Source organism: Neofelis nebulosa, chromosome 9 (assembly GCF_028018385.1).
Source record: "Neofelis nebulosa isolate mNeoNeb1 chromosome 9, mNeoNeb1.pri, whole genome shotgun sequence".
Taxonomy (NCBI): Eukaryota; Metazoa; Chordata; class Mammalia; order Carnivora; family Felidae; genus Neofelis; species Neofelis nebulosa.
In genome coordinates, this window is record NC_080790.1 from 53110727 (window position 1) to 53130359 (window position 19633).

At 45.1% G+C, this 19633-nt stretch overlaps 2 protein-coding genes across 4 annotated transcripts in view; both read left to right on the forward strand.

Moving 5' to 3' along the window:
* Window positions 1-5697, forward strand: part of FIGLA (folliculogenesis specific bHLH transcription factor) — a 78865-nt gene extending 73168 nt beyond the window's left edge. The window contains exon 4 of the mRNA XM_058683784.1: window positions 5610-5697. Coding sequence (XP_058539767.1) covers window positions 5610-5657 — 48 coding nt within the window. The 3' untranslated portion in view covers window positions 5658-5697. The remainder of the gene's footprint in view (window positions 1-5609) is intronic.
* Window positions 5698-11127: 5430 nt separating this feature from the next.
* ADD2 (adducin 2) overlaps window positions 11128-19633 on the forward strand; it is a 41965-nt gene continuing 33459 nt past the window's right edge. For 2 of the 3 annotated variants that reach the window (XM_058683778.1, XM_058683779.1), the window contains exons 1-2: window positions 11128-11319; window positions 13064-13202. In XM_058683778.1, coding sequence (XP_058539761.1) covers window positions 11128-11319; window positions 13064-13202 — 331 coding nt within the window. The remainder of the gene's footprint in view (window positions 11320-13063; window positions 13203-19633) is intronic. The other variant, XM_058683780.1, reaches the window with a different exon arrangement.

Below are 19633 nucleotides of genomic sequence, written 5' to 3' on the forward strand. Positions count from 1 at the left end.
TGGTTCATGAGGATCCACTAGAGCACTGGCCCCCTAGTATTGCAATGATTGCTTTATGAACTGTCCCTGCCTCAACTACATTGTGGGCCTTTTGAGAGCAGGGATTGGGAATCATATCCTTTGGTGTCGCCATGCCAGAAATAGGAAACAAAATGATCCTTTAGGGGCCTGGCTTCTTTGAAGAATATGAAGCCTGGGCCTTGGGCTTTTGCTATTTGCTGTTTTCCATTCCCCACCTTCCTACCAGGCCCCCTTGCATGTGTTCATCTTCATTTGGAGGAGGGGAGGGAATCATGGCGAAGTGAAAAGAGAGACCAGGCTCTGGAACCAGATGGGTTCAAACTATCCTCTGCCCTTCAATAGCTCTGTAGCCCTGATCAGGCCACCCCATTTCCTGGAGCCTCAATTTCCTCACCTGAAATCGAGGAAGATGAGCCCTTCACTGCAGTGTCAATGAGAAGGGCCCAGCACAACTGTGCCTATTTGGCTTTAATAGCCCGAATTCTGTTGATTGAATAATGTCTTCCTTCAATATCTAACTCAGAACTTCGGTCCATATATATATATATATATATATGTGTGTGTGTGTGTGTGTGTGTGTGTATATATATATAATATGAGAGAGAGAGAGAGAGATCGTCATTTCAGAGGTGGTCTGAAAGTATGTGTTCAATGCTTGTTATTCTATCTATCTATCTATCTATCTATCTATCTACATTTGTATTCACATTTCACTATGACTGTAGGCCTCTAGCAGGCAGGGGCCAAATCTCATTTCTTTTGGAAATCTTTCCTCTCATGCCCAATTTCAGTTCATGCTCATTCTTGGGCACCAATAGATACTGTACAAATAATTGTGCTTGTCTAGCGAGGGGCAATGGGACTGATTTCAAGCGGTGAGAAAAAATACTGGGTCCATTCATTCCACAGCAGCACAATTTCTAGATGATAGAAAAATGGAAAAAAGTGCCTACCAACCATTAGGTCTGAGGCCCTTTACTAAAAGGCTTTTAAAATTCACTGGACTTTGCTAGGAAAAGATGCATCAGGGATGCTCAGAAATGAGCACTTCTTAGACCCGTAGCAGTCAGGAGATTAAAGGGTTCTTCCAGCCAAGGGGGTTTCCAGAGATGGATAGAGAGAGACTTTACCATTTCTCTCCTTCCTCCTTCTCCTCTTCTTCTTTTAAACTATTTTTGTCCTAAATGGTCACAGCAGTTGATACCTAATGTAAAACTTGGGAAATTCAGAACCGTATGAAGAAGCTGATGATAAGCTTCACCCATAATCCCACCATGCAGAGCTGCGAGCTTTCCTTTATCTGAACAGACCAGGCAGGGTGTGGTCCAGCCCCTTGTTCAGCAGTCTCCATTTACTTAGCAAAGTAACCACAGCAAAGCCATGACCGGCTCCTCCCTCCCTTCTGGAAGTCTCAAGGATCGGTGAGTTTGGGTTCTGACTTGGTCTAAGGCTTGGAGCAAATGGTGTGCTGTGGGGCTGGGGGCCTAGGGCTTTCCAGGACTGGGACCACCCCAGGGGAGTCCATGCCCATGGTGGTGGGGGGGGGGGTAGCTGGAAGTGATCGCTTGCAGCATCTTTCCATTTTGGGCCCAGGGTGCTCAGACTGTCTGTTCCTGTTTGATACCTCCCGCTGAAGGGGCAGGAGACAGGCACCCACCTCTCTTAGGTGCACATGGAGCTCAAACAGCTTCTAACAAAAGGTCAGACAACTTGGGCATCTGTTACTTTCCTTCTAGACCTTCTGTTCCTTTTAGAGCAGTTAGGAATGACCCATAGAAATGTGATTTTATACTCGAGTGATTACAAACACCTGGTGTCCGGTGGGACAGTGAGGAAAATGACTTGTGACAGAGAGCATCTTTCGTGATTTGCAGTCCCCAGCTGCTCTGCTAGGAGGATGAAACCCCAGGCAGAGTCTTTGCCAAGTAGGGGTCAAGGGTGTGAGGATACAAACTGGGGATACTGAGAGGGAGCCTCAGGGCTCCCCTGAGCACAGAATCAAGGGTCCTGGGATGGGGGCAGGAGAAGGGCTGCTAGAGGGCAGAGGTGAGAGAGACAGATAAGGGGGCAGGGCTGAATTGTGGAGAGCCAAGGGGATTGTGGCTGGTGGTATGTGGTGCATATTGCTTTCTCCTCTGTCTCCCCATAATCAGTGTTATAATGTGGAATTGGATTTGTTAAAGAGTTGTGGTCAATTGCTAGAATTCTGCTTCAAAATAGGTAGGAAGAATGGCTGCCAGAAGGGGCCCAGCCATTTGGGTTGTACAACAAAAGAACATTTTGTTTTAAAGGAGGTGATCCAGGGGCGCCTGGGTGGCGCAGTCGGTTAAGCGTCCAACTTCAGCCAGGTCACGATCTCGCGGTCTGTGAGTTCGAGCCCCGCGTCAGGCTCTGGGCTGATGGCTCGGAGCCTGGAGCCTGTTTCCGATTCTGTGTCTCCCTCTCTCTCTGCCCCTCCCCCGTTCATGCTCTGTCTCTCTCTGTCCCAAAAATAAATTTAAAAAAAACATTGGAAAAAAAAGAAAAGAAAAAAAAAATTAAAAAAAAAAAAAGGAGGTGATCTGGGCACTAGGGAGCCTGCCATATGTGCTTCTGTTAAGCAGCCTTACCATGAAATAGGCTGCTTAGGGCTCTGTTTCCCCACACTGTCCATGAGCTCCCCTAGGGCCTAGAGCCTCTCTTACCTCTGGTACCCCAGGACCTGGACAGTGCTGCTTTGCCGAACTGGCCGAACTTCCAAAGTACTGTTAATTGAGTTTTGGTTCAACTAACATTCATTCAGCATCTGACTGGCACCACGTCTTGTGGCAACATGGGAAACAGAGAAATGCCAAAGACACAGGCCCTGCCTGCTGAGGAGCTCATGGTAATAGTCTGTTGCTGTCAATTGTAAGTGGAACAAAAGAGGTGAGGAAAGATGATGGGAGAGCCTAAGGGACAGGGGTGTGGCAGGGAGGCTTCCAGGAGGAAAGGACAAAGAGCTGAAGAGGAGAGTTGAAGGGAGAAGGCAAAGAGGAAAGAGTTCTCCAGGGAGAGATCAGCACGGACAAAGGCATAGAGTTGGGAACCAGCCTGGTGCCTTCTAGGTCCTGGGCACAGCCTCCGAGCACCCATGAGAGGCAGGGAAGGTGGGGGCAGGCACTGAGAGATTCATGGGGCTTTGTGTGCTGTCTAAAAGCCTGGATCTTATCATCTCTCTTCAGAGAGTTGTCAGACCGGGGTCCTTTGAGGTCCATTCAGGGTGGCAGCCCTGCCCCATTTGCTAGACCCTTCTGAGTGGCCCTGGCATCACACCTTTTTCTCATTAAGACTTGTTGATATGGTGCCTGTCCTGGCCCTGCTCAGGCTGACTGTACAATCAGAGATCTGATAGTTTTGGTACCGCAGGGGAATATTTTGCAACATTTGCCTATGATATCTTTCAGGCCTATTTTCATTTTAATCAGGGGATAATACTACAACCTATGGAATGAAACTCTGATAGTGGAATTTCAACACCAACAGAGATTAGGATGGGAATTATTATTTCCAGGGTCCACTTATCTGGGGGAAAGATGTCTGTCTTCTTACATGAATGACACAGGTCACTTCTGGGGGCAAAATATTAGTTTTCTCAGTGGATACAATTAATAGCTCAGACTCTGAAAATCCAAATCTTAGCAGGTTATGGCCACTAAAGTATACCTCATATCTCATACCCTGTGGCATGGGCTGCTGGGGATGGGGAAGAAGCTTGTGCTTTGGATAAGACAACTTACGAGCCTGCAGGATTGGTACTTATGGGACATCAATGGCCACCTGTAAAAGAATAGCAAAGGAGCACCTGGGTGGCTCAGTCAATTAAGCATTTGACTCTTGGTTTTGGATCAGGTCATGATCTCATGGTTAGTGGGTTCAAGCCCCGCATCAGGCTCTGTACTGACAGTGTGGAGCCTGCTTGGGATTCTCTATATCCCTTTCTCCCTGCCCCTCCCCCGCTCTCTCCCTCCCCCTCTCTCTCTCAAAAATAAACAAACTTAAAAAAAAAAAAAAGAATAGCATCCAGAGTTGTCAGCAAGCCCTGCCCTAGAGCTAGACAGCCCTGGAAGGGAGGGTCCCTTCCATGTTGGTAGATGTTGGACAGAAGCAGCATCAGGTGGTGGCCATGGCCCTGTTCTGCCTAAAAATAAAACTAGTGGGAAGAGGACCCCAGCTGGCAGTTGGACATGCAGAGCATAGAGAATAGATTATGGAAGCAACTGCCAGGTCCCTAACTAGAGCCGTGAGCATCAAGACTGGGCTCAGGGGCCATCACAGTACTGAATTGCTGAGCCCAGGGTACCCCGGCTGGGCTGAGAAGGAAGCTGTGCCTCAGCGGGCATGCAGTGTCCCGGACTCCCTCAGGCACACAGTAACTACCAAGATGCAATCTCCCTGTCCCTCAGTGGTAAGTCAAATCTTCCCAGATGCTCCGCTGTGGGCAGTACTGGGTCAGGGATGGAGCTGAGCTGGCCAGTAAGGCAGGACAGTCAGGGACTGGGCCTGGGGCCATGGTGGGAATAGGAGTTGGTGTCTGGGATGCTGCCATCTCTGGGGGAGACAAGCATCCTTGCTCTGAGCAACAAGTGAACAAGTGAACATTGCCCGAGTAAAATGGAAAACTATGTGTTTTTTGAAGACCTTGATCCCCAGGATTTTTGGAGTAGTAACTCATCCTTGTTTGTAAGACTTTCAAAACTTTCCATTCCTCCTTCAGGGGTATTTCATGACCAGTTCCCCAGGTATCAGCTGGGGGCTTCTCTTCCCCTTGAATTCTCAGTGAAATTGTCTTGAATCCACCAATTCATAGCCTGTGCACCTCCAAAACCCTTCCACTTTCCTGGGGTGTGATAGTCTTCAGGCTTCTCCTGCTTCTTGGGCTGTGCCCAAAATTCTCTCATACCCAAGTCTGTGAGTTGAGTAGCTGTTAGTGAAGTATTGGGGGGTGTAAAGAAGGGGTCATATGCCTTCCAGCCCAGCAGCCCGTGACCCCTCTGGGCTCATTCGGGAGTTCCACATTGTCCCTCCACTGTGTAGAGCAACTTCTCTCCCCTGTTCCTTGAAGCCAACACTCAGCAAAGAGATTTTCCAATTCCTCTCTTTGAAAGGACTTTTGATCCCATTTGTCAAGATAATGAAGATTTCTTTACTTCTTTTCATAGGTATAATTTGCTTTTAAACTAAAATTTCATTTCTACTTCATTTTAAAGAATTTCTTAACAGTCCTTAAAATAAATCAGCACCTGGGCGCCTGGGTGGCACAGTCGGTTAAGCGTCCGACTTCAGCCAGGTCACGATCTCGCGGTCTGTGAGTTCGAGCCCCGCGTCAGGCTCTGGGCTGATGGCTCGGAGCCTGGAGCCTGTTTCCAATTCTGTGTCTCCCTCTCTCTCTGTCCCTCCCCTGTTCATGCTCTGTCTCTCTCTGTCCCAAAAATAAATAAAAAACGTTGAAAAAAAATTTTTTTTAAATAAAAATAAAATAAATCAGCACCTAATGGTGCTACAAAAACAGGATGAGGAGTCCTAGTGGTGCAGACAAGACCCTGATATTTGTTGTTTGTGTTTTTCAGCTTCCACCCAGATGTTTGAAATCCTGTAGATGTGGTTGGAGTCCCTGAGAACGAAGCAGGGTGCACGGGCCGAGCACTGAGAAGCAGCAGCTTGGGACAAGGCTGGTCCAGCCTCCAGGTAATTTGTCAGCAGTTTTTGGTGGTGACAGGGAGTGAGGCAGGCTTTTTGGTTGAGGTCATCTCACCAGGATGAGCTTCCAGTTTCCCAAGTCATTGCCACGAACTCCCCCAGTCCTGCTGACTCGAGAGCTCCCATGAACTCTGAAGGACTTTAGTGGTCATTAGTGCAATCCCCTTGGAAGAGGCAGAAGCCCCTCTACAGAATCCTGTAGTCACGGAGCTCCAAGGAGAGAGACACCACCTGACAAAGCAGCCTGTCCCATCTTCCTGTTCCCGAGGAGCTTCTGCTGGTACAAAGTTTCCCCTTGTACCCTCAGCTAAAATCTGCCCACCTAATTCTGGCCCTGGAGTCTCTAAGGAATCAGTTTCCTCCCTCTTCCACATGGTAGCCTAACAGACATCTGGGGACAACTGGGGTGGAGGAATGCAGGATCTGGAGCCAGAGACAGTCCTGGTTGAAATCCTGACCTCACTGTTATCTGTGTGATCTCAGGCAAGTTAGTTAACCTCTCTGCAATTCACTTTCTTTATCTGTAAAACTGTGACAATAACATCTGTCCTATGGAAGCGTCCTGGGAATGAAAATGAACCATAAATAGAAGTTACCTGGTGCTGTCCTGTCACCAATTCTCTGATGCAAATGGGGTGTCCTACAATTCAGCTCAATTCTGACACTACACTGAGTTAAAGGGCACACAGGTTAACTACCACAAGTAAAGGGCAAGGTCACCAATAAAATTGCCCACACTTGAGGCACCTTGGTGGCTCAGTTAGTTAAGCATTTGACTTCGGTTCAGGTCATGGTCTCACGGTTCTTGAGTTCAAGCCCTGCTTTCGGGCTCTCTGCTGTCAGCACAGAGCCTGCCTCAGATCCTCTGTCTCCCTCTCTCTCTGCCCCTCCTCTGCCACTGTACTTCTGACTTACTTGGGTTTAAATTTGAGGGTTCCCATGCTCCCTCTTTAGTCTCTAATTCACTGTAACAACTCACAGAATTCACTATAATTGTGATTACAGTTTTACTATAAAGGATTCAACTCAGGAACAGTGAAATAGAAGCAATGCATAAGGCAGAACATGGGGAGGGTGGGGGATTGGTGCAGAGCATCCGTGCCCCCTCCTTGTAGAATCTGGGTGTCTCACCATCCCAGCATACCAATCAGGAAGCTCCTCTAAGCCTTGCTGTCCAGAGATTTTTAATAGGGGGCACCACTGGGGACGGGGGCTTTATTAGTACTAGGCATAGTTCTTTAAATCATCTGCCACTTGATTGAACTCCATCCCCTTCCCCTCCTGTCCTCCATGGTTGGGAATGGGGCTGAAGTTCCAACCCTCTAATCATGTGCTTGGTCTTTCTTGCTGGCCAGTCCCTCCCTTGAAACATCTAAGGGCCTGCCATAAGTCACCTCATTAGCATAAATTCAGGTTTGATGAGATGGACTCATTATGAATAACAAAAGACCCTCTTAATGTTTTTTGGATATTTTAGAAATCTCAAGGCTTTTTGAAGCTCTGTGTCAGGAACTGGGGACAAAGGCCAGATACATTCTTTATGATGTCACACCTGGCCCAACAAGCGCTTGCCTCTGATGGTCACCATCCTGCTTATCCTCTTTTTTTTGTGATCTCCAGGTTGACATGTTCCCACTCTCTGGTCAGAGAACGACTCAATCTCATCAGTCTTTTTCTGGATGTTCTTTTTGTTAATATAGCTCAAGATTGAGTTAGTTTTTTGGACTACAACATATAATTACAGTACTTGATATGCACCTGTTTACAGTTGAATCATAAGCCTCTCATTACTTGAGTTCCTAATGCTGTAATGATTCTAGCCCCAAACGACACATAATAAGAGCAAATGCTTAAGAGCACTCGATATACACCAGGTGCTGTTTTAAGTTCTTTACATACATTAACTCATCTAGATCCTCAAAACAGCCTAAAGAGGTGGTTAAATAGTTCCAATCCCCATTTTGTATGTGGGAAAACTGAGGCACAGAGAGGTTAGGTAACTTGCCCAACAAGATCACATAGCTAATAAGTGGCACAGTTAAGATTGGAACTCATCATGTTCTTATTCCAGAGTCCATGCTTAAAAAAAAAAAAAAAGATTTTAGTTTTAAGTAATCTCTACACCCAATGTGGGGCTCAAACTTATAACTCCAAGATCAAGAGTCACCTACTCCAACTGAGCCAGCCAGGCGCCCCTAGAGTCCCTGATTTTAACCACTAAGCCACACTGCACGTAAATTTGGTCACCTATGTAACATTTTAGAAGGAAAAGAAGGAGCACAAAAGAATGCCTCTGGTTCACAAAGTCAAAGAGTGGTTTTCTCTGCCCCCTGTTGTCATGGTGAGGGAGTCAGGGCTTCCATTTTCTAACCCAGTCCCATTGGAGCATCTCTGGAGTAACCTTCTGGGATGGGCTCTGAGAAGTGAAGGCAGGGCTGGAGGCATGGTGATATGGGCTCCTGTCCAGCAGAACCTGAACTTTTTTGTTCCTCATGCTTCAGGGAGGATAATGCTACTTCAAGCCTTCACAGACCCATTCCTGGGAATGCAGCCACTCCAAGGGGAAGGAAAGAGGGTCAGCCTCTGGTGGGACCTGGAGTCATAAGGAACACAGGGAGCTCATCCCCATGTGCACATCCATTGTACTCATTAGGAGGCTGCTTGTTTTTAAAATAACATCAAAAACTGGGGCTACAAAAATGCCAAAGAGAATTACAAAGGGTGGGGCAGTGCCTCTGGAAAAATGTCTGCAGTGCTGTCTGCCCAGGAGAGTCTGGGTGGTGACTGCATGTCTGCACAGCTCTGATGCACTCCCATTGTCTTTGTCCTTGCAGTCCCTTTTCCTACTGCCCAAGTTGCAGGGATGAGGCTGTCTGAGAGCGTGGTGGAGGTGAAGTATTCTTAACTCAACCTATGCTCAAGGGATTGACTTGAACCTACAAGGCAAATGTCAATAGGTCATGTGTATTCTTTGCAGATGTTTCTCTTCTGGCATCTGGCTTGAGGGAGAGGCCCCAGGGGGAAGGGGAGAATATGAGGATGCATGAGGAAGGTCTCTTGCTCCAGAAATCCAGATCCTCCATCCTTCTGCTTTTCTATACGAATATGTCTCTCTCCATATGGTGTGCAGCTGGAAGGAGCTCCAGAGTTCATTCTGTTCACTCCCTCATTTAGAGACAGACAAGAGGAGACCCCAAGCGGGAAATTACTACTTGCCCAAGCCTATGCAGCTAGAGAATGACAGAGGGGGGTGATACTGCAGACTCTGGCTTCTAGTCCATAGCTAATCCCACCAGAAACATCCATGATGGACTCAATCACTTTCTCTACTTAAATGAAGAATCTGGCTTGAATGTTACTAAGTACAACATCAGCACTCTAGCACTCTGCCAAATCCATTACAAATCTTTCTTTAGAGAATGCTTTTTGTTTTTTTGGGTGTTTTCGCTGCCGCTTCCGGAAGATGCCTTCCCCATACTCCATCCCTTGCAGGCAAATAGCTCATCTACAGGACTGGTAGGCATGATGCTGGTTGGGGGAGATCTGATGAGGGCATTTATAAGGAAATGATTAATTAGTGAAAGAATTAAGAGGAGATGTCATGGTTTGGCAAACTTGTAAAAGCGGGTTGTGGTGGCATTTAGAGCACTCTTGCTGTCCCAGGTCAAGTGTATGGTGGCAGGTGGTGACTGGGCTTGGGGGATGGAACCTGGATAGTCATGGGAAGTGGCACCTGGAAATAGTGTTAGAAGATGAGGCTTTGTGCCATCTTTGGCTGGCATGCTAAATGGCCAACACCTGGGATGGATACCTTCCATTACATGGTACAACTATTAACATCTAGCCAGTGGTATTTCAACCCTGGCTGCCTATTGGAATCACCCAGGGAGCTTTTAAAAATCCTGATGTCCAGGTCACACCGCAGACTAATAACATGAAAATCCTTGATATCAGTATTTTTTCAAGTTCCCCAGCAGATTTCAACATGTACCCAAGTTTAAGAACCACTGCTTTAGGCCATAGGTTCAGGCAATAAGCTAAGGGACTCTGCATATGTTCCCTCCCTTAACTTTGCCATTTGCTATTCCCCAAAAGGGGAAAAGGAAGGAAGGAAGGAAGGAAGGAAGGAAGGAAGGAAAAAAATGGAACGAAGGTACGAAGGAAAAATGAAAGAAGAGGGAGAGGAAGAAAGATCACCTGAGTGTTCTGGGCTGATGGGGTGAATTCCCACTTTACCTATTAGCTAATGCTTCATCCTACCTGCCCCACTCAGAAACTATAAGGTGGAGGGTAGAGGCCTGACAGAAGATGGAAGAAGTCACATACAGCTCACTGACAACAAGAATATGCTTTACTAGCTGTCAGCAAGGCTTCTTGTGTAATGAGCTGCTGGCTGTCATGAAGGTCAAGGTTTGGGCTAACAGAATGGGCCAAAGGGAAAGAAGAGATCAGGATGAGGAGGCAGGAGTGCTCTGAGGGAACAAGAGAGCATTCCACCTCCTCATGGAATGCAAATGTGAGCCCATGGAGGTAAAGTGAGGGAGGGGCAGGTTAAGGATGAAAGCCAGTGTCCTGATCCCCTGTAATGCTCTTTTGTTGGCATCTCTCTACTCGTGTTCAGAAGCTAATTCTTGCTCGGTTAAGGCCCTCTTGCTGAGAAGGGGATCACAGAACAGGGAGAAAGCTAGAGCTCTGTAAGGCTGGCCTGGGTGTTGAAGGGGCATAACCTTGATTTGAAGGCCTAGTGGTGCTGACACACAAAGGGAGACTGCTGTGGCCAAAGTCCCACAGCTGGGAGGTAGAGGCTGGAACTGTAGAGCCTGCTTCTTCAGAAGGGCTCCAATATAGTAAGAGAAGACATTCCTATATTTGCCCTCAGACCTTAGGAAAAAAAAGCGTGCTTAAAAAGGGGTCCCAGTCCAACTCTCCTAAGGCTGCCCTAATCCTCATTCGTGGGATCAGGTCTAGATATAGTACTTTAGTAAGTACTAACTCCCAATATATAGGTTTACACTATACAGATATGCATCATAGAAATGCTCCAAAAGATGTGCAGGTCATACACTGGATTCCAAACTGTCCACTTCCACCGGGGTGTTGCTGTTTAAGCCTGGCAGGTTAGTGAGGGAAGGGTGGTGGACGCCTGAGCCTCTGCCATATTTTCGCTTGGTCCGATGATGTGTTAGCGCCCCCTATAGATAGGCAGCTGCCGGCGCACTGCAGTCCAAACCGCTGCTTGGCTTACACCCTACTGGAAATAGCCACCTCCAGCGTGTGAATACAACCGAATCCAGCCCCTCTGTTTTAGAAAACTGTACTACGACTGGGAGCACCCTCTTCTCTTCTCTTTGTAGGCTTCCAGGAGTGGATCGTAAACCCACCAGGAGAATGAGTGAAGAGACCGTCCCAGAGGCTGCCTCCCCCCCGCCCCCGCAGGGGCAGCAGTACTTCGACCGCTTTTCTGAGGACGACCCCGAATACTTGCGCCTTCGCGGTCGCGCAGCGGACCTGCGACAGGACTTCAACCTGATGGAGCAGAAGAAGCGCGTCACCATGATCCTACAGAGCCCGGTGAGCGAGGTCCGCCCCAGGCAGGTGGGAGAGGAGAAGGAGAAGGGGGGGGGGGTGGAGAGGGGAACTCATATTCATTTGGGTGAACCTGAAAGCTATAGAACTCCTACTTGCTCCGCGTCTTAGCAATTTTAAGCCCGTTGACGGGCCTGGCCCTGGATTTAATTCTCTCCCTAGTCACTGGTGGATGGCAAAACCTGGTTTATGTGCAGATGGTTTGGCTTGGTACTGGGAGGAGGTGGGTATGAAAGACAGGAGCCCTGCCTCAGTTTCCAGTCTTCCACCAAAGCTGTAACACTGAACTAACAGGCATATTTGTATAAACCAGAGGCCAGCAGGGGGCGCCATGTGGAAGGCTCGGGCCTCCCATTTTTGAACACCACAAATAACTCACTGTCAGGGCAAGAAGGTTGACACGTATGGGGCAGAGGTGAAGAGGGTCTGGAAGCCCCAGGAGGTGGAGAGAGTGGAGGGTACAGAGAGATATGGGCCGGGCAAGAGTGGGCAAGTCACGATCACCCTACCATGGCCCCAGACTTGAGGTCAGTTGGTACCTGCATGGCATGGACACAGAACTCATCCTTCCACAAGTGGTGCATTGAGAAGAACAAAGCATGGACCGAATGGACCACTGAGTGGGAGGCTGATGCAGGTTGGGTGGTGTGGGGGGTGGGGGCAGCAGAGCATTGTGGAATGGGAGGGTGAGGGCACAAGAGCTGCGAGGTCCTCAGGAAACAGCGCATGATCCTAAGGCTTGGGAAGCTCAGGATGGAGCTGGCATCTCCAGGTGCCTGCTGGGATGGGGGTCTGCCTCAGTCCCCATGGGGTTTGGAGGGCCAGGACATGTAGTGGGCTGTGTGGGACCCTGGTTAAGAGCACACAGTGAATGCTCAGACCTCACAGAGGAGCGTTGAGGTAATGGTCCTGAGGTTTGGGTGACAGGTGTCTACGTGAGGAGCCTGGAGGAATATGGCAGGTACTAAAAGCATTGAGATGATGGAAAAACTCCAACTTGTGACTAGGAGAGATGGCAGGTGTGGTAGAAGTGGCAGAGTTAGTACCAACCCAAGTTTTGGGGCCTGAATGGATAGGATTCTATTCCCAGGCAAGAAATGAGGACATGAGGAGGTCACGTTTCTTCTATCCTATTATAGATTCACCAATGCCTATTTCCTCCTGTGTGTTCCCTGCTGCCACCTGGTGGACAGGCATGTCTTAGTTATGGTCTGAAAAGCCAGGCTTAGAGTCATAGGACATCAGAAATGGAAGCTACAGGGAGGACAGCAAATCCTTCCATATATGAGGAAACTGAGGCCTAGAAGAGCCATAGGCATGCCTAATGGACAGGGACAATAGCACACTTTTTCATTCAGTTCTGCTTTTTAAAATGTCTCAATTACTAAAGTGAAGCCGCCTTAGTCTGATGGTGGTGGGTAGGGGAAGTCCAGGTGGGTGATGGGGAGTGTGTCTTGACTGTCACTTAGACCCAGGAAGGACCTGGAATCTGGATTACGGTTCATAGGGCAAAGGGAACACAGCAGGGGACATCTCCTTTTTGCTTCCCAAACAGCAGTTTGGGGGGGGGGTCTCCTGAGGTACCTGTGGAACCCCCAGTGTTTTCTGGGGCCCGAGGATCCCATGTGTGGCCCTGGCCTAGTTGAGCCAGGGGATAGGGGCGGGCACTTGGAAGAGGGGCCCTCAGTCTCCTGCATGAGACACACTGGGGGGACCAGCGCCTTGGGGCCTGCTTCAGTCTTTCAGGGAGGAGCTGGAAGGCCTCATCCAGGAGCAGATGAAGAAGGGGAACAATTCCTCCAACATCTGGGCTCTGCGGCAGATCGCGGACTTCATGGCCAGCACCTCCCACGCAGTCTTCCCAACATCTTCCATGAGTATGTGGGGAGCTGGGGAGCTGCCAGGAGCAGAGGTGGAGGAAGTGGGGTGGGGAAGAGAGGGTTGGTTGCCAGGCTACGGAGTGAGTGGTGCAACTGGGTTCGCAGACCTGGGGGACCAGCCAAAGAGGTACCTGGCTCTGCTTCTGAGGCTGCTGGATTTAAAGACCCACAGAAGAATTCTTCCTGATGCCCAGAAATAGAATGGGGAGGATGACTTACAGGAAAACCTTTTTCTTGTTCTGCTGGGGGAGGGGACGGGATGACATGGTGTTACTGCTGTGAGAGGCAGGGCAGCCTCTTTGTGACTCTTCCAGTCCCGCTCATAAGTGGATTAGCATGAAGGGAAGAGCTTTGCAGCTCAAAGTCCCTTACATGGCCTCTACTTGAGCGACCAGGAGTGGGGAGTGAGGATTCTGCTCCCTGTTACTCTAGTTACAGGTGCAGAACCGAAGAAAAATCCTTGTGTTCTAGCAGCAGGCCCTGACTCAGGCTGCTCTTTCCTCAGTCTCCTGGAGCCACTCCCCTGCAGATGGGGTCGTGGGGATGAGAGGAGGCCATTGAAGCCAGTGTCTCAGTCTCACACTGGACAGACCAACCTGACTCCCTAGACAAGAGCCACAAACATCCAGAGCTGGGCATGAAACCATTTTCCTAGTCTCTGAAGCTTTGCCCACAACCTTTAAGAAACAAACATTAAAAAATACTTGGGGCACCTGAATGGCTCAGTTAGTTAATTGTCCAACTTCAGCTCAGGTCATGATCTTGCAGTTCATGAGTTCGAGGCCCGCATTGGGCTCTGTGCTGACAGCTCAGAGCCTGGAGCCTGCTTCGGATTCTGTGTCTCCCTCTCTCTGTGGCCCTCCCCCACTCACACTTTGTCTCTCTTTCCTTCAAAAATCAATAAACGTTAAAAAAAATTAAAAAAAATACTTCCCCTCAACAACATAAATACAGGAATATGACTGAAAATTAGAAAAATAATTCAAGAAAGAGAAATAAAAATCACTGTACTGTGTTCTTACAACCAAGAAATGACTATTATCAATATTTTGGTGTATATCCTTCCAGCCTTTTTCTCTTAACATAGATAAATTAAGAAAACAAAAATGGAATCACATTATATATGCAAATTTGATAGCTTAACATATCTTGACTAATTTTTCACATAATAAAACATGGTTCTGTAATACAATGTTTGGTGGAGGTATGCGTATTCTGTGGCATGGCTGACTATGCCATAGTTCATTTAACCAATTTCCTATTTTTGGACTTTTAGGTTGTTTACAATTTTTTGCTGTTGTGAACAACAATGCAATAAATTCTTCGATTTATTCTATGACTATTTTCTAAAGACAGATTGCTGGAAGTAGAATTGCTGGATTAAAGAATGTGCATGTTTTGAAGATGTTAATGCATAATGCCAAATTTCCCTGGAGAAAGAAAGAACCAATTTGCATTCCCACAAAAAATGCAGTCATGCCCATTTCCTGTACCTTGATCTGTGCATAGTATGTATTATGCCATTCGTTTCATCTTTTTGATTTGATAGGCAATAAATAGCACTTTGTGTTTTAATGTGCATTTATTTAATTACTAATGAGGTTGGATATATTTTCATATACATACTGGGATGATTTTCTTTCTGTAGTAAATTGTAGTACAATTCAGAATTGTATCACATTCTGAATCCGTCAGTACTTTCTTTTGTGTGTTCTGCTTTTGATTACACACTCAGAAACACCTTCCCCATGTTTTATCATCTCATGGGACAAATGCCCTTAATTATTTATTTGTCAAATCCTCAACTATTTGTGCCAGTTTATTCTTAAAAATAACTTTAGAATTTGTCATGTTCTGCAACCCCCCCACCCCCACCCTCCACCAATCTACCTCAAAAATTCCCTTTTGGGATTTTGGTTGGGATTGTATTGAATGGATTCATTTGGTGAGGAATTTATAAATTTACAATTTTATATTAGAATATAAGTTCCACGGGAGAAAAGATATTTGTATCCTTTGTTCACTGCTGTACCCTAGAGTAGTGTCCTGGACTTAGAAAAGTAGCTGTCACAGAGTAGGTGTTTTAAAAATATTTGCATGAATGAATTTTAAGTCTGTTCAGAGATGATGTATGTCTTCTGTTTATTTGCTTTTTTTTTTTTTTTTTTTTTTTTACCTTTTTTAATGTCCATCAGAGAAGGTTAGTAGTTCTTTTCATATAGTCCCTACTAATTTCTTATTAAGTTTATCTTGGAAATTTTATGTAACTTTGTTATTTTAAATGATTTTTTTCTCCACTCAATTTTCTTTCTGGTTATAGCTGTCACCAGTAGCTTCTTACCAGAATCTTACCAGTACCAGAAAAGTAGCTTCTTGTTGAACTCTTAAATTCTAATAGTTGCTCAGTTAATTCTCTTGGGTTTTGTATATTAAAAAAAAAATCCCATGACCTGCAAATAATGTTCATTTTGAATCCTTCATTTCAACATTTACCCTTTGTTTTCTTTTTCCAGTTTTCTCACTATATTCATTAGAACTCTCAGAACAATGTTTAATAATATATTAGAGAATAATCATTCTTGTCTTGTTTCTGACTTTAATAGAAACCCTTTATCCGAAGAGTTGAGTTTGTGATCATGTTGAGGAAATCTCTTCTTATTCTAGTTCAATATGGGTTCTTCTCAGAAATGGATGTTGAGTTTATAAAATGCATTTTGGGCATTTATTGACTTTCCTTTCTTTGAACTAGTGATGTGATGAATTATATTAATAGATTTCTTTTTTTTTTAATTTTTTTTTTTCAACGTTTTTTATTTATTTTTGGGACAGAGAGAGACATAGCATGAACGGGGGAGGGGCAGAGAGAGAGGGAGACACAGAACCGGAAACAGGCTCCAGGCTCCGAGCCATCAGCCCAGAGCCTGACGCGGGGCTCGAACTCACGGACCGCGAGATCGTGACCTGGCTGAAGTCGGACGCTTAACCGACTGCGCCACCCAGGCGCCCCTATATTAATAGATTTCTGAATATTGAAGTATTTTTTCGTTCCTGAAATCAATCATTCCTGGTCTTGATGCATTCTTCTGAAAATATTCTTCTAGATTTGATTTGCTAGACTTATTCAGGATTTTGCATATTCATACATGAGATTGGTCAGAAATTCCCTTTTTGTGCAGTCCTCATTTAGTATTGGTATTAAGGCTATAGTTTCATAAGATAAATCAGGTGATCCCTGCACTTTTCTTTGTCCTGATGGCATTTATTTATTTATTTATTTGTTTTCATTTTAGAGAGGAGGAGAGGGGCAGAGGGGGAGACAGAGAATCTTAAGCAGGCTCCACACTCAGTGTGGAGCTGGACATGGGGCTTGATCCCAGGACTCTGGGATCATGACCTGAGCTGAAATCAAGAGTTGGATGCTCAACCAAGTGAGTCACACAGATGCCCCTGCCTGATGGAATTTAAATAAGATAGGAAGTCTCTCTTCTTTGGAGATTTATTATTCACTGGTAAAGCCATCCAGATAGGCAACATTTTTGATAACATTTTTTTTCTCAGTTTTATCTAGGGTCTTTAAAAAATTTATTTTGCTACGTCCTGAGTAAATTTTGGCCATATATTTTAAATAAATGATTCATTTCATAGAGAGCCTCAAAATTATTAGAGTGATGTACCATCTTTCTACCATTTAAACTTTCAGTTGTGGACGAGATGACATCCCATTCTCATTTCTGGTGTTGTGTATTCCCCCTTTCTTTTTACAGCCAATCCAGGTGTTGGTTTATTCATGTATCTTGCATAAGCCAATTCTTGGATCTATGTATTCTACTAATTTTCGAGTTTCCCAATTCATTGATTTTGTTTTTCTATTCATTAATTATTTTCCAAAAGTTTTCTTTGGTTTATTTTGATATTTATATTTTTTTCTTGAATAGAATAAAATGAATACTTTATTTTCATTCTAATTCAATAATAAAGACATTTTAGGCTATGAATTTTTTCTCTCTGAATGTAAGTTTGGTCTTACCTCATTAATTTGACACAGTATTTCCTTTATTGTTAATTTACAGATAGTTTGCAGTTGCTGCTTTGATTTTATTTTTATTCTAAGAACTGTCTGGGAGTGTGCTTTCTCATTTCCAAGTGGTTTAATTTGTATTATTTTAAAGGTTTGTTGATAATGTCTAATTTTATTGCATTGTGTTTGGGTAATTTGGCCTATTTAATGTCTATGTTGGGGATTTACTGAGATTTTCTTTGTGCCCTAATATAATTTTTAAATGATATGTAGATTCTATCTCTAGGGCATAGTGTTTAATCTGTATCTTCATTTATTATTTTCAATTTTATAAAAAGTGAGATTTGTGTTGTTTTCCTCTGTATATTAGATTACTGTTCATTTATCTTTGTATTTCTGATGGCTTTTGCTTTGTACCTTGCTGAAACATTATCCAAAGCAAAAGTGTTCTTTATAGCTATAGCTTCATTATGCATTATAGGTTTATTTCATGTAGAATAATATATACAATGGTCCTTCTAACAGTGACCTCTGCTGCCTGGCTTTGTCTGGGGTCCTTATGCTTTTGTTATACCTCCCTTCTTGGTGCCAAGGATGAATATTCCAAAAGGATGTGCTTTCCCTGATTTCTATTTTGATAATAGTATTATGATCTCTGTTTATTTTTGTTTACATTTTCTGGGCATAGTTTTGGTGACTGTTTTCTTTTTACCTGCTTTATGTCACTTTATTTTAGTGTTGTTTGTTAGTAAACCTCCTGTAGCATTGTCTTCTGGCATCTATTGCTATAGCAGAGAAATTTGAAACAGCCTATTTTTTTGTTACTTTGTAGGTAACCCAAATTTTTTGTAGGTGTTTGTGCATTTTTTTCTCCTTATCCTTGTATTTCAGAAATGTGTCAGGAAGCATATAATTATAGGCTTTTTCTCTTTATGGACTTTTCCCTCTGGCATGTAGTAAATCCTTATAACTTAGTTACACAGGTCTCTTTTTCAGTTCAGAAATTGTTTCTGTTATATTGATGCTAATTATCTGTATGCTGACTCTCTGGTCTTTGTCTTCCATAGCTATCCTATTTTTTCTCATCGTTTTCATGTCTCTGACCTTATACTCTTTCTTTTGGGAGAGAAATAGAGCTGACCAGAATTCTCACTGCCTTACTGGCCAGCATCTGTCAGAAAGACAGTTGGATGCCTGAAAATCTGATTAGTCTATGTCCAGGGTATCTGAGTCAGGGATTGTGGACAGGGGAGCTTCCAAGAGTCATGAATTCGCACACAGATAGGTTGTTCTTTGTCCAGCTCCATTTGCCTTAGAATTTGTGGTGGTTCTGTGTTTTTATTTTGGTTTCTTTTTTTTTTGCAATAGTGTGTCCTTCAGTCTTAGCTTTCCCAGAGGGGTTAGTGAGTTTTCATCTTTTTCTGTGTTTTCTTAGGTCCCTTGAGTAAATGGCTTGGTTAGATCTAAGTCATAAACCTGGCACTCAGTATCCTAACTTTTGTGAGGCTGGTCAGAACAAGCATTATTTCTCTTAAAACCCTGAGAGCAGAGGTTCTGAGTTGCTGGTGGAAGCTTCTGGTCTCTTCTCCCACCGTGGGCCTGTGGGTGGGATAATCCTTACAGCAAAGCTCCATGGAGTGGGGGAGGGGGACACTGATACAGGACACGGAAGATGTGATGGCATGTTTTTAGATCTATTCTGGCCTCCTGGCCATCCCTGGGACTCCATAGTTATTTGTAAAAGAAGGATTCCAAGAAATCATGGATAGCCCCTCTTGCCTGGCTTTATATGGGGGCGGGGTTGCTTTTGATATCCCTCCCTTCTTGCTGCTAGGGATGAAGTAAAGAGGTAATTGCTTGTCTAGGGAATGCACAGAGAGGAAGAAAGGATCCCAGACTGGTCAATTCCAATTAGAAATTGTTGACTTTAGAATTTTGTTGTTCTTTTTGCCAGTTCAGCTGAGCCTTTGGACCTCTTCTTTCTCTGTCAACCATGGTTACTGGACACATGCCCTGGAGGTATCCCTCTGGTGGTCACAGGCTTTCTGGGGGCATATTCCTGACATGGGGTGTTTTGAGGTTGATTCTGTTTGCTTTACATAGGCCCAACAGCACCTGATCCACCCTCACTTCTGCAAACAACCTCATCATTTCAACTAACGGCAAACCTGATATAGGACATATATCACATTGTGTAGTAGTGAGGTTATTGAGATGGTGGAAGCTTCTAAAGGGCATTTGAATCCATTAAAGTTTTTAGTGAGATGCTGGGAGAGGCATCATCAGGAGGCTCCCAGCCAGACATCATTTTAAGCCAGAACCCTCTCCTATTGATTCTTTTATTGGTTTCGGGATACTAATCAGAAGTGCTGGTCTCAGACACCCTCTTATGCCTTCTGGAGGTGTACAG